The sequence below is a fragment of the Thunnus thynnus genome, chromosome 9 (assembly GCF_963924715.1).
Source record: "Thunnus thynnus chromosome 9, fThuThy2.1, whole genome shotgun sequence".
NCBI lineage: Eukaryota > Metazoa > Chordata > Actinopteri > Scombriformes > Scombridae > Thunnus > Thunnus thynnus.
Window position 1 is genome coordinate 8,817,447 of NC_089525.1, and position 15,532 is coordinate 8,832,978.

Sequence of the window (15,532 nt, forward strand, 5' to 3'; positions counted from 1 at the left end):
TAAAAATTCCAGAATCTATAAATATGTAAATATTGTTGATTTTTTAAGTCTTCCTACTGGACACAAGACTCACTGTAAAGTCCATTCTCAGTGTTTGTACACTGGAGGCTTCAAGTTTCCACATCACACTTGTGTAGGTTGAATATTGGACCAGGATTGGCTTTCCATGAACTGCATTTATAGAACGACTTTCTAGTCTTCCAACCACTCAAAGTGCTTTTACACTACAAGCCAAATTCACCATTCATTCATACACTGACGTGGACTGGAGGAGCCAGGAATCAAACTGTCGATCTTCCAATTAGGGGACGACCCACTCTACTTCCTGAGCCATAGCCACCTCAAGTTGTGATGTCACAAATCCCACTCGTAGGTCCACCCCTTAAAATCAGATTTTAAGTGAGCACAGAGAAACTTTCCACTTTCAGCCTATGAATGTAAAAACAGTCTTCAAGTCAATCTCTGAACATACATCATTCTGCATAATGAAGCTCAAACATCCAACTGAAGGAACAAGAAGAAAAACACATTTTTGAGTGGAGGGGGACTTTAAATTAAAATTCCCCTCACACCTAAGAAACTAGCCACAAACCAAAATCTGTAATAAAAAAATCTGGGTTTAAAAAAAACCATTTTATTCAGATGTTTTGTGAATTATAAATTCATTTTATTTTGTTTTAATTTATTTAGCATAAAATCAGTCAAACTTGGTGAAAAGAAAAACACTAGAACCAACATTTTTATAGAAAACCCAAACATATATATATGTTATGTATGTAATTGTATAATGTAAATTTCACTTTGTGTCATGATTAACCCCCCAAATCTCCAAAATAAAGTAATGACCTCAGTGTCCTCTATGGTAGTTATGGTCGTGGTGTCAGACACATACTCTCTGTATCTGGTTTGATTCTGGCTCAGGACTACCTGCTCTCTTTCTCTATCTACCTCTGCTGTCTACTGTCAAATGAAGACAAAATGCCAAAAATAATTTGAAGGAAAATTATGTAAATCATACACTATGACCTTCACAGTCCCCAGATCTCATCTCCCAAGATTTTGGGAGTCAGCACTCTCCACTACCATCATCAAAATACCAATTTAGGGAATATCTTCTGGAAAAAATGGTGTTTATCCCTCCAGTAGAGTTCCACAGACTTTTCAGAATGTATGATAAGGAGCATCAACACAGTTTTGGAGGATTGTTATGGCCTAAAACCTTACTGCTTACCTTACATGGACACCTAGGTATCCAAATGATTCAACAAAGGGGACAAAATATGACCACAACAACATGTCGGCCTCTTCTAGTGTGAAATAACTAACAACATTTTAACTAGAGGTCCACTGTCACGTGAAAATGTTAAAAATCTGTGCATCATCACAAAAGTATTTATAGTTTTAAAGTGAGAACTTCCTGTTTCATAACCTTCAATCTCTTCACCCCTCTCTCTCTCTTTCTCCCCCTCCCTCTCTCAATGTTCTGGGGACTTTGGTACACAAATACACAGGCTTATGTATTGGAAATTGAAACTGAAAGTATTGGATGATGACTAATGGGGCGGAGAGAGAAGGAGAGGGGAGGAAAAAAGAAAAGACAAAGGAAAACGCTCATGTGGATAAAGCAATCAAGCAAGCAAGGTGAGTGCCTGCATACATTTTTCTTCTTATCTAGTAAAATGTAACTTGTATGGAGATAGACCAACTGTCCACTATCAGATTGGACGTTTACTCTTAACAGTGAGAGAAATCATAGATGTTTTCTGATCTCAGTAGGAGAACACAGTATTAACACAAGCTATTGTATTTGAAAATGTTGAGAACAAATTCTAATAGACAATTTTCCAAGCTAGGTGGTGTGTGGTGTAAAAAAAAATAACCTTATTATTTGATATGAAACTGTATTATCTATTACAAACATAGTTACTACCAACTAGTATATATATACTATACTGTGCATCTTACTGGAACATTTTCTCTCGTTGCTTCATTGAAATGCGGTTTTACTGGAATGCACCTGGGGTGTGTGTAACTTGTGAAAATGCATTTCTCACCACACCACTGCCAGATATGTCACAGCATCTGTGTATCTATTAACAGGTGATGGAAAAACACACACTGTCACATGACTGGCCACACATGCAACATGCTCATCGAAAATCTGAGTTTAAGTGTATGATTTGTGACTAGTTTGGAAGCCACACTTGTGTGCAACTGACACAAGTGTGGTGTGGAAATTTGAAGCCTCCAGTGCAGAAACACTGAGAATGGACTTTACAGTGAAGCAGAGACATCTTGTGTCCAGAAGTTAAGCTTTTAAAATGAACAATATTTATATATTCATAGATTCTGGATTTTTAATAAGGTAGAAGGAGAAGATGTCATTTCAAAAATGTATAATTGGGTAATTGAACTTTGGTAACATTTTGCAATACAGCCTGTGTCTTAGAGAGTAACTTCCCTTCATTTACCATGTAATTTCTTAGAACGTAAGGTGTAATATCTTCGTATGAATCAGTACACATATATATGGATTTAGTGCAATAAAATCAAATGTTTTTTATGACATGTTCAATAATGTTTTCTCACTATCTGTTCAAAATGTTAGTCAGGTCTGTTGTAAATGACACGTTTTAGTTTTAATTTATGACATGAAAGGTTATAAAACCTACAGCATGTGTCCCTTTTCATAAAATCAGATGGTCAAAGGTCTTGTAATGCTTGATAGTGTTTATTGTGATTGTTTATTTTTACTGAGTAAAGAACTGTCTACATATCTTATTAACTGTATATTATTACATTACTGTATTGTTATGACAGTACAAGCCTTCCATAGCTGTGCACTTGAGAGAGGTAAGTTTGTTTTCAGCATGCCTGCTAGGAGCTAATATTCAAAAGTATAAACAAATTTCTCAACTTGTCCTTTTTCAAGTTCATACAATGAAGTAGAGAATGAGGAAATTACACTGTAAATTCAGAGAAATTACATGGAAAGTGACAGGAAGTTTCACTCTAAAACACAGGCTGTGTAATAAAGTGTTACCAAACTTTTCTTTTTCTTATCAGACACACATTATTATTCAAAGCAGAGTATTTTTATATGTCTTAAAACATGTCTGGAGGTGGTCTTTAAACAGTGGTCTTTATGTAATATTTTGTTTTTGTTAGGGGAACGTTGAATGTCCAAGGTGTTTACAGTCAACACAGCCATATTTCTCACTCAACTACCACATAAAACTTGGTTCAAATGGTTTTGAAATGTTTCGTGCGTGAGCTGGCTGCACACACTGAATGATAAAAGCGCTCCCTGACACCAGGTGACTGCTCCCTCACAGATGCAGTGCCTCCGAGATCAGGATGCTCTCATCCCTCAGCCCCGTGGGGATGTGCCTAAGGTGTGTGCTGCGGCGCTGGCTGCCATAACAATAGGAGGCATCATGGTTTTGTCCCCTGAAAGGTTATTTGGCTGGGTTGCCATGGTAACACTCATCCTAACCCTTGGCCCTCTGATGCACGGAGTCTGTCTGATGGCAGAGGAGATACTGCACCATGCAAACACTAGGTGAGAGAGAGAGGTGTGCTCATGTTTGAGAATGCCTTTCCTTTAATATGTGCAAGGTGTGTCAATTTTACTTATAAACACATGGGACACATTTGTGGTACACATGGGGCAGTTTGTGTGGTACACAGTGGTATAATTGGTGCTTCTTTTGCTAAATTAAGCCCACATTTCGGTTTCATAAAACATGTGACATGCCCGCCCCTTTTCTGGCATCACTGTGTGTACAAACTTTCTCTTTCGCTTCACTGAAATCAACACTCATAAGAGTCCATAAGACTCATGGACTACGTTAAAGTGCTGAACATCCACCAGCACAGTGCCACAGCGTCGACATGGTTACAGGGACAACAACACATTTCTCCTCTCTGTTTTTCTTACCAGGTATCGAGGCAGAGCGCTGTGGAGCCAGGTGCTGACAGCCTGTGGTTTGGGGGGGAAGACCCCGCTGGTTGCAGGGCTGGCAGTACTTCTGCTCTACCTGGGTGGAGATCCTCTCCCACACAAAGGCCAAAGCTGGAAACTCCTCTTCTTAGCCTCTGGTCTTTACGCACTGTTGAAAAGCCTGGGCGTCCTGGTGAGATCCAGACCTGACACAAAAACATCAGCATCTTTGTTTTTCTGGGGTCTCTGTCTTTCTTTTTCTCTGCCGTAATCATAAATGTTGGTCTCTGAATATGAGAATCTTATTCTGTATTAAAGGACCCTGCCAGTGTTCAAGCATGTTACCAAACCAGGTAGGAGTGGGCATTAGCATTTGCAGTATCTCAACTTTGTTTACACTTTAACAGCTACTGGAAACCAATTTTATGATTAATTTAGAAATACTTAATTTATCTCACAAGTTTCTGCCTCACTGCCTGTCACTGGCCCAGAAAAATGGCTCTGATGTGGCTATGAGTCTTTGAAAAAAACAAATCAAAGAGAGTTCTGACAAGGTGAATGTTCAATGCTGTCACACAAAGTCAGAAATGAGACCAGTGTTTGTACAACAGCCTGATCTCAGATGTCGTTCTCAGACTGAGCTTCACTGAGGACGTCCGTCGTGTCATTTATCAATGCTGAAAGTTGGCTGAGCGTTCCTTCATTAAATGACGTCTGATATACATTTACTGACATGATTCTCTAACCTGACCTTAACCAACCTCACGAGCAAAGAGAAACTCTTATCTTCAATCTAGTTTCACTCTTTCACGCTTTTCCACACATGTATCGTGTTTTAGTTTAAAAGAAAATAGTTTCATTATGTGTGTGACTGTAAGAGCCAGAACCACCTCCCTCTTTACATGCACCCACGCACTCATACAGCCCTCCAGGGCAAGCTAGCTAACGACAGCCAGCAACATGTTGTCAGTTTACAACACTCATTTGATGTTAAATAGTGAAACAAGCAACCTTTTAGTCTACTTTGAGTCTACATTACACCATAAGTTCTAAGAAATGACATGGTAAACGAAGGGAAGTTACTCTCTAAAACACAGGCTGTATTACAAAATGTTACCAAATAGTGAAACAAGCAACCTTTTAGTCTACTTTGAGTCTAATTTAGGAGATTAGGAAATTTGATACTTTAAAACAATGTCTTTAGAGGTTTAAGGTGTATGTTTTTTTTGTCCTGGACAACTGGCATAACTGGGCAGAGGGAATATATCTTTTTCTTCACAATCCTGGTTCATTTAGATAATTTAGAGTTCTTCACTGAGATCAGGGCAAAGTCACAGCCACAGGGTGAAAAACCACCTTTTCAGCCTGCCTCCACACCCGTAACTGCCATGTCAATCTATTCCAGCTTTTATCTATTCAGAAGGGTTGCACTTCATATACTTGATGAAAACTAGCTCTTGTTCCTTTACAATATAAATGCTATTCAAAGTCAAGTCCAAAACCAATGTAGGGTTTCAGTATAGCAGAGAGAGAGCTGTTTTTCTTCTTTATCTTTATATACCCATGCGACATGAGCTGATCATCCCAATTAGGGGAACAGAAAACTCTTATATGGACATGAAACTTATGGAAAATCCCAGAACGTGCTGTAAGTTAACTCATATACACACACAGGACAGTCTATAATGCAACACACACAAACACAAAGCAATGCTATGACCTTGATTCTAAACAGGCTGTAACTGGTTTAAACATTTACTCAAATAAACATACCTGTAAGGCATAAAACACGGTTAGTAAAGTTCTACAAAATCATTCGGATGATACAACAGGTATTATAGTTTACTAAAACTACACTAAAAACTAAGTGTGAAAAAACATTTTATTTCACTGAAACAAGAATAATACTAATGACTAAATGCAAAACTAATAATTCATAAATAATAAATACATTTAGTCAGGACTTTTAATAAGCCCCTGGACTAGAGGGGTGCCCTCCTTAACAAAATGCGCTTATTGCAAATGAATGTAATGTAATATAGAAAGATAATTGTCATTGTTACAGCTCAGAGCACCGTGGTACATTTACATTTTTCATTTAGCAGATGCTTTTATCCAAAGTGATGCACATCTGAGACTGATACAATACGCAGGGATCTAGTCAGGAGACAACAACATACGTAAGTGCCATAAAGCTTAAGTTTGAGTCCGATAGGACGTAGATGCCAACAGGCAGTGCACCAAGGAAATGCATAGATTGCATAGGAGCAAGTTTTTTCTTTTTGTTTTTTTTAAGTATAGTCTTTTTGTTTTTTCTCCACCTACAGTCCATCAAGTGCAGAGGTGTTCGTGAAAGAGCTGGGTCTTTAGTCTTTTCTTAAAGATTGAGAGGGACTCTGCAGATCGAACAGAGTTTGGTACATGTGAAAAATAGTTTGGTTTTAACATAAAAGGATTATACTTCAGACAGAAAGGTTCCTATATAAGATACTCCTTGAAGAATGAGTTGATTGTAATTGATATGACATTTCTGGAGTAAAAATAGGCGGAAAATATGCCTTCGCCAGCAAGAATGACCAAGTGCTCATACTGCCCTCAAAGACTTGATGTATAATTTTGAACAAAGCTCAGTGTTCCCTCAGACTCCTTATAGAAACTGGCAGCATTATAGATTCAAATCCAGCTCAAGCTTGGGTGTAGCTGTCTCTGTCCTCTGCTTTTGTACTGAGTTATATAAAAATATAGTTGTCCTACGTAGGAAAGGGCAGCTTGGGTACAGGGATGCCCTTTTCTGTTCCAGAAATCCAAAAGGTGAGGTGTTGTGACATCCTCCCTGGCTGTTTCTGTGGTCGGTGTGCAGGGTCCGTCGGATGTGGAGGTGTCAGACATCTGCGAGGGGAGGAAGATGAACGTGGCCCATGGCCTGGCCTGGTCCTTCTACCTGGGCTACCTGCGTCTGGTGCTGCCACGTCAGTAACATCAAAGCACACACAAACACACACACCATGCCCATTTGATTCCTGTTCTTTCAAATTCTGCAGTGATCATTTGAATACCAGTTTGTGGACTTTACCTGTATTATGTTAACAATTTAGTTGGTTATACAGTAGCTGCCCGTTTTCAGACAACCTCTTTTGTTCCAACACCCTAACCAGTATAATCCTACAGGAATGAATACATGTGAATAAACAGATATGAGTGAATCTGTGAGTGAGTGTGTGTTTGTGTGTGTCCACTCAGGGTTGGAGGACTCCATCACAGCATTTCAGGCCACGCACCAGGCCAGCTGTCCCTACTGGGGTCGTGGCTCCAGGAAGCTTCTCATCCTCATACCTCTAAACGCCAACATCTCTCACAAGCTGGAAGACGAGGACGACAACATTCATTTCTATGACAACCTCCCTAACAACGAAATAGACAGGGCGGGGGTGCGGGGACGGGTCTACAAGCACAGTGTCTACAGAGTAGTGGATGAGCATGGGAAGGTTGGTGGGAATGTTTTCCATCAATCCATTTTCTTAGACTCACAGGTCAGTCTGTAAACGCTTCACTTATAGAGACTGAGGACAATCTCCCAGGTTTCGTTGATAAAACTAGGTAGAAACAAAATGAACGTTCTCACTGCTGTTCAAGCAACTACCATGCATTTAGAAATCCCCCGACTTCGGTAGGCAGAGATCTCCAATGTCTGGTATTGTGAGACTATCATTTTCTGTGCTTGCAAGGGTCAAGTGTGGCTGAAAAAGAACCAACAGGCATTGAGCAAAAGGCACAGAAACTTCCTAGACAGGTCTTGAGTTCATCACAGACCTGTATACCATTGTTATTTTAAATTAAATATCTGATATTGTATTGCAAAAAAGTGATTACCCATCATACCTTTCACCAGATAATCTGCAATCTGAAGCAGATTACTACACAAATGTCTCTCAGATGCAGCGTAAACTATTCAGTCAGTATTAAATAAGGTAAGAAGAGAAGCTGCAGTTTGAATGCCACTGAGCTGCTTGTGCTGTAATTCAAGTCAGTGTCGGTTTTCTTATTGCCAGTGTGGGTTGAAAGACTCAGTGTGCTCATGTTTTCTCCTTTGATCAGATTTGTAAAGACTGCACAGCTTAAATGCGAGAGAGAGAAAGAGAGAGAGAGTCAGAGTAAAGTAACTTAAGGGGCTCTTTCAGTATATTTTTTTCAACATTTCAAGATGTCAATGTGCTCTATATTCAAGGTGTTTGATGTCACAAATCTAAGAATGATTGTACTCAAAACCACCTCTGTAGTCTAGTCGAGGGAAAGAAAGTTTGCAGCTTCATGTAGGCAGCCTGAGTTTCATGTGAGACCAAAATAGCCACCAATTATTTCAAAGTGATTACCAAACTTATGTTCTGGCTGTAATCTACAGTTGCAGTCAATACACAGGAAAGATGACTTTTTGACCTCCCATCATGCCTCTTTGAGTGACATTAGAACAATGTCTCACTAAAATAAGATAAAGACCACTGGTGGAGAGTAGCATTAACTCAAGTACTGTACTTGTACTTAACTTTAGTATTTCCTTTTCATGCTACTTTATATTTAGAGCCCGAGCACTGACAGTGCGAAGTCCCTATTGTAACTCAAGGAGTTTTTCTCTATTATTATTTTTCTTCTGAAACAAATGCATTTTTGAGGGCCTAAACGTGCACGAAAAGTTGTTTAACTTTGCACATACATCAAGAGTGGCGAAAAATTTGATATCTTATGGGTCTCGCAAAAAGGCGGGGCAAAATGGCTCTAGAAAATTTGGAAAATTGAGCCCCTCAACACGGATTGTCGTAGAAGAATAAAATTCGTTATGCTTATGTATCATGACCAGACGCATCAAAAAGTGTCTTGAACACATACCCTCAGTCCAATATGAGGTCGGACATTTTGGATCAAAGTTGCGATTTTGACGCCGATTCGGTCATTTCCAGGCCGCGTACTTTAACGAACTCCACCTACAGATTTGACCTCAGCAACTTCAAATTCAGTCAGTGTCATCTACAGACCTTGGAGATGAAAAGTTATCAAAACGGTGAGTTTTCGACATTGCGAAGGGGGTGTGGCCGGGGGTAGAATTTCGATCCTTCGCCATGAAAAGTGAAACAGCCATAACTCCGGCATACATGATCCGAAGAGATCCAAACCTTTTGTTCTTGTAAAGAGTCCAACCCTGAACACATCCATGTGTCAATACTGAATCTGAGTCATAGCACCACCTACTGGCAACAGGAAGTAACATGTTTTACGCTTTGACGCCCTGTGGGTAGCACGGCGATTGGATTTACCTCAACTTTACTCAGAATAGTCTCAAGACGTTTGAGTTTGTATATTCTGAAGTTGGTGACTTTTTGTTGAAAGGTGTTGCCATGACGACACGGCGAATTTCGATGTCTCGCCATGAAATTTCAAAGCCCTATAACTTGACTCCACATGGTCTGATCTTTTCCAAATTTCACGTGCTTGTTAAGAGTCCCGGTCTGAAGACATGTAAAGGCCCATATTTAATGACAGTCATAGCGCCCCGGCAGCAGGCAAAATAGTGGACTAAGGAAGTGGAGTTTATCTTCTTGCACTGTCTGAAAACAGCCCGGGTCTGAACACATCTACATGCGAGTAACAGAAGCCCTTCGACTGCACCACGCGGGGACGTACGCAAGGGTGCGAGGGCCCGATCAGCGCGGCTTGCAGCTTTAATTCTATTTGTTTCTACTTGTGAATTGTAATTCATGACAGCTATGATTACTTTACAGATGAAGATTTTACATACAAAACATGAGACAATCTTATAAATTAGCTGCAACTGATGATTATTTTCATTGTTGGTTAGAAAATAGTGATAAATGTCCGTCAGTGTCCCAGAGTCTCAGGTCTGAGTTAAAATGAGCTTACTTTTTATACTTTATAAGTCAGAATGCCAATGATAATACTTATATACCTTTAGTTACTGTGAAAGCAGGACTTGTATTGCTACTTTTACGTAAAACATTAAAGCACGTCTTCCACCACTGAACCTTATTCAAATTGATAGCTTTATTGGTATATTTATTACAATTAATTTTCATTCAAACGTTATCTGAAAAGGATTTTGTTCTCTTGTTTAAAATATATTTTGAGACTATAAAAGAAACTGAAACTTGTGACGGCTTTTCATAACAGACGTCTTGTGATGTGGGACATAAATAAACAATGTACGAGCCGAACAGACTTATCTATGAAAATATAGCTGAAAGGCATAAATAACTTAATAAATATGTTATTAGCAGACCTAGAGAAGTGACCATATTCACAGTCCAGTACATTACCTTCAGCACCTTCCATAGCACAGCATTAGTACCACCTCCTGGTTAAACCTGAGAATTCACTAGTTTAGTAAAACACAGTGACAGCACCATCTACCTGTAAAACATGGTAATCATATGTGGAGCTACAGTATTACTAGATTTTAAAAGATTATTTGTCCAGGAAATGCATTCATCTCATCTTTTTGTGTCTTTTTTTGTAACCAGGCCCATGAGTGTGTGGTGGAATATGCAACGCCACTGCTGACGCTCTACAAGATGTCCCAGGAGAGCAGCGCTGGTTTCGGGGAGGCCATGCGCAGGCAGCAGGTCCTGCTCTTCTACAGGACCCTGCAGGAAATACTGGATCACTCACTGGAGTGTCGCAACCGCTTCAAACTCATCCTTCTCAATGGTAGGAGGACAGCCAATTGTGTGTGTGTGCCTGAGTTAAATGTGTAACCATGAGACAGACTGCTTTTAGGGGGATTTCAGCTTTTAGCTTATCCACTTTCCCACAAGGACTGACAATCAGGATTAGTGTATTTATGGATTCTTTTGCAATTTATGTGTTTTTAAAAAGGTTATGTTGATAGAACCCTTAAGCTGCGCAGTGTGCAGCTGAAATGAAGGATGATCTTAGGCCTAATGCGAACTTTTTATCTTTGTATTGGCAGTGACAAACCCAGTATCACTGCATAAATGTTCCACCTTATATTATTGTTAACAAAGATAACCTTTTGAACAAGTGAGTATATTGCATAGGTCAACCGTTCAGAAAACTAACATGAAAAGGGTTAGAAGTCATGTTGTCTTCTTCTTCTTCTAGATGAGCATGTGGACGACCCTCACTTCCTGTCCAAAGCCATCCTCAGACACTTGGAGCAGCAGGAGAAAGAGGAGTTCTGCCTCACTCCACCACCTCACCAGGAGACGGCGCACCCGTGTGCCGATACTTCATTTGCACAGCAAAATGGCCTGCCCATAAACCGTGACTGGCGCCGCCCCGAGCCAATGAGCAGGGAGCCCACGCTCATGTTCAGCCTGGAGCAACCTCTGCCTCTCAGGGAACCTGTTGAGAATACTGACCATTATCAAGGAAGAACATAACCTTAAACACACCACAGGAACAGGGAAAAAACATAAATACACACACACACACACACACAGACACCTCATCAGTTACCGTATTCCTGTCCTGTCATACTGTAGTTGTGTTATATACCAACCTGACATTAGAGATTAAAAATATTGTATACTCTCTGAAATTTTCTGACAGTTGAACTTCTTTAAGGTTTTATATACAGACCCTAAATGATTTCAAATCAACTGGTGTCTGGTACCCCCAAATGTGAAATACTAAATAAATGTACAATGAATGTGTGTTTTCTTTGACCTTTCCTATAATTAAATCATCAATTAAACCGCAACAGCAAAGACATTCAAACTGTTAGAGGCAGTGGAAAAACCCTGGACCTTTCCATCTGAGGGTCTGAAGTTAATGTATAGTTAAATGTGTCTGGAGAAGAACAAAGGTTGTATGATGTCCTGTAGTGCTCCTTTGGCTAGCTCATTGAATAGTCTCAGCCTCATTTTACAGCATTTAAGGCTCTCTGCAGGATTTTTTTAAATGTCTTTTTTTATTTGGGATATTTAAAATGCTCAAATTTTGTCCTCCTAAATGAAAAACCGAGAGTATAAGGACATGAGATGAGGGGAAACGGGAAAAAGTACAAAGGCTGCAGGCAGGAGAACTCAGATAAAGACATGGTGTTTGCTGGGAGAGGGGGGAGGAAGAGAAGGATGTACAAGAGTGCATTTTATGACTGTATAAACAAAAGAATCAGTCACAAGACACCTGACACCACGCCTGTTTATCTGCCTCTCACACGCACACACACACACACACACACACACACACACACACACACACACACACACACACACACACACACACACACACACACAGACACAGACACACACAGCCCTAGGTCACTTTTGGGGACATTACATAGACTTACCCTAACCCTAACCTTAACCGCTGACCCAAAAATCAGCTTTTCCCCACTCGGGGACATGGCCTTTGTCCCCAATTTGGACAAGCTGTCTCCAAGAAACTGGTCTTAAGTCTGAAATTTGTCCCCACAAGTAGCCTATCACAGACACACGCACACACACCTCCTGACTGGGAGTGCAGCCACTGAAACTGCTCTGCTTTGTTGCATCAGATATGTTTACAAGCCGTCAGTCTTCTTGACAAGGTTGAGGTGAGAAGAAGGACAGCGTGATCTGATCCAAACTACCCTGCATTTGAATTCTGCTTATTTTAATGGTTTATAACGTGTGCAAATGTAGCATGTAAATTAAAAAACAAAACTGAAACCAAACAATGGAGCATTGTTTCAGCCTCAACTGCACTCTGCATGAAGAGCACTTACTCAGACACCAGCCGATAGGTAGTCTCTATAGGCTTTGGGAATTCAATAGGCTACAGTTCACTTGTCTTGAGTCAGGAGCTGTGATAATCCACACACACTTACTTTGTACTGTGCAATCTGGTAGCCTAGGTCACCAGTCTAACACCTCTGATAACACAAATCTGAACAGATGAAGTAAACAAAAGAAGCTTTCTCCTCCAGCAGCAGTTTTCATATTGATTTTAAAAGTCTTTGACTTGTTTTTGAAGTTTCATAGTCTTGCACCGAACAATTTGTCAGACATGCTGGAAATGTATGAACCAGGACAGCCCGTCAGGTCCTTTGGCACAAGTCTTTTGTACTGTATTCATATTTTAAAATATTTTTATTTCCTCTTATCTATTTTATTTTATCTGTTGTCTGTTTTATTGTTTTTAATGTATTCTATTGCTTTTATCATTTCTATCTTGTGTGCATTAGTATGAAATTGTTTTACTTGTCAGTCATCTGTAAAGCACTTTGAATTGCACTAACCTGTATGAAAGGTGCTATACAAATAAAGTTTGACTAATTTATTGGAGTGGTCAGCGGCACCTATCAGCTATCACTGGTCAGTTCCGGTGGTAGTAAATTCTATGTAAAGGATTATGTAGTGCCAGCTGTAAAGACCATTAAACAATATTGGATTGTGTTTAAGTTGTATTGGAGCCTGCAATATAGAAAATGATGTGTACATCACATCAGTATATACATTATTAGTCAGTTATGTTCAATGAATAAACACATAATGAACTAACAGCAATTTTCATAAAAAAATTCACTGAGTAATTTATCAACTAAAAACATCAAACATTTGCTTTGACTTCTTCTCAAAAGGGAAAAATTTGCTTTCTTGTCTCCATTTCATATTGTTGTAAACTAAGAACCACTATGTTTTTTGTTTGTTTGTTTTTCTTACTGATACTGATATGAGATTGTTTGTGTTTTTTTGATCACGTTGCTTCTCTGTTATTTATCAAGAACACACCCAGCTGCAGGCACGTGAGTTTTAATCGTGGCCACGGTGATGGATGACTACCAGAGACAGGTCTGACCTGTTCTCTAACAAACACCACACATCCCTGACAGCTGACATCAGCTGACACACTGATGTTGACAGATGGATAACACTGACAGGATTGTAACTGAGTTTATACACAGCAGGACGCTGGTTGTTTACTTGAGTAGATGTCGGGACACTGAATATCAGTCATCTGAGTTCATCTGAACTAGAAAATGATGCGTTTGTTAACACCAGAGCAGTCAAGGGTTTATTACAAACATTTCTGATTAGTAGTCAGACCCTAAGAATCCCACATTATAAAGAAATTTAGGTTTGGAAGTTGAAAGTTTTGCAAAAACACTTTTGAAGTCAACAGACCTTCAGATTTTTTATTCAAGACATAACTTAAAATGCTATTTTCATGGTGGATTGACAAATTAAATATTTATCTGTACTGTGCAATATTTCCTCCATTTGACTCTGTATTTGCAAGACTGCAAATGGATTGCAACACTGTGTGTGAAATACTGTCTTAAAGCCAAGACAAACTAACATAACAGCTGGCGATATTGCTTAGATAAGGTGAACACATAGTCTCACCACACGCTGTAGTTCCCCTGCCGTTCCACAGAAAGACACTTCCTCCCTGGTGGTAAGGCTTTTTTGACGACAGCATCTTATCTGAATGTGATTGGTTAGCAGCGGTGATGTCACAGCAGGGAGATTTCCCGAGAGGGTGACTCAGGTGTGAGAGGTTAACCTGCACAATAGCTACCTTCCTCTTCAGTGTCTGGTGTCATGTCACGCCAGAGGGCTAGACTGTCAGCTAACAGTCTTACTAGCAGTAAAGGTTCATTTGTGTGTGTTTTTATGTGTGTGAACTGGGCTCCACAGATACCAAAAGATCCTACATGTGGTCCAGATATTGTTTAATTTCACTATTAACTGTAGAATAAATAAAGAGTTTTATGTTTTCTAGATGTCAGCAGGGACAAAACTACAAAGTCTCTTAAAAGTTTATGACAAAATCTTTAAATCAGCTTTAAAACTGACCACTGCGATTGATTACATCTCCATGATCCATGCACAAGAAGTACTCTGAGTTGTTTGTGAATAAGTATTTCTTATTAATACATTTTTCAAAACAAGCTGTGAATCTAATTTAAGAGAATGTTTCATGTGGTGGTTACATAAATCTTAAGCAGTGGATGGAGAAGGTACTTCTCTTCACCAGGTGTGTGTGTGTGTGTTTACGTGCCGTGAGTCAGACCGTGTTACTCACCTGTGAGTAAGGCAGGGCTCATGCCACTGTGTCTGGACCTGATGTGCTCATACAAACACATGCGCACGCTCACAGCCTCCCAGGAATCATGTGTGCATACACTGGAAGCAGAAATGAAAGTAGGAACTTACCATGAAATTACATGAGGGATAATTAAGGTGTTTTTTACAATCCAACCAGGAAGGTAATTTGATAGACTGGTACATTCTGTCTCAATAAAATACTTGGCAATGTCTGATGTCCCTATAATAAAAAGCAGGTTTTTACTTGACTCGTCAAAGAAAATATATTTCACTTTGAATGCTATAAATCCTTAACAACTATTTATGTTCATGGATAAAATATCATGGGAATACTTGTGTCATGGGAATTGATCAAAATCTGCACTAGTTAATCAAATACAAACATAATTATTGTACATAAAAATGATTCATTGTTCCTGCCATCTGTGGACGACTGCCTACAGCTTCAGTATTATTCTATTCTGGATTTTGGAGAAATCATTTTATAGAGGCAGCAGGCCTATTTTAGATGTAATGTACTGTTGAC

The 15,532-nt window shown here is 39.5% G+C and overlaps 1 protein-coding gene across 1 annotated transcript; it reads left to right on the forward strand.

The window, feature by feature from the left end:
• Nucleotides 1-1,543: 1,543 nt before the first annotated feature.
• Nucleotides 1,544-11,370, forward strand: sting1 (stimulator of interferon response cGAMP interactor 1). Its single transcript, XM_067598667.1, has 7 exons — nt 1,544-1,641; nt 3,336-3,562; nt 3,944-4,136; nt 6,804-6,912; nt 7,184-7,428; nt 10,471-10,657; nt 11,072-11,370. The coding sequence occupies exons 2-7, from the start codon at nt 3,336-3,338 to the stop codon at nt 11,350-11,352; spliced, it is 1,242 nt and encodes a 413-aa protein (XP_067454768.1). The 5' UTR covers nt 1,544-1,641; the 3' UTR covers nt 11,353-11,370.
• Nucleotides 11,371-15,532: the final 4,162 nt, after the last annotated feature.

Coding starts and splice junctions, on each gene's coding strand:
- sting1 (XM_067598667.1), top strand. CDS start 3,336: ATGCAGTGCCTCCGAGATCAGGATGCTCTCATCCCTCAGCCCCGTGGG. Junction 7,429..10,470: donor TAGTGGATGAGCATGGGAAG/GTTGGTGGGAAT, acceptor TTTTGTAACCAG/GCCCATGAGTGTGTGGTGGA. Junction 10,658..11,071: donor CAAACTCATCCTTCTCAATG/GTAGGAGGACAG, acceptor TTCTTCTTCTAG/ATGAGCATGTGGACGACCCT.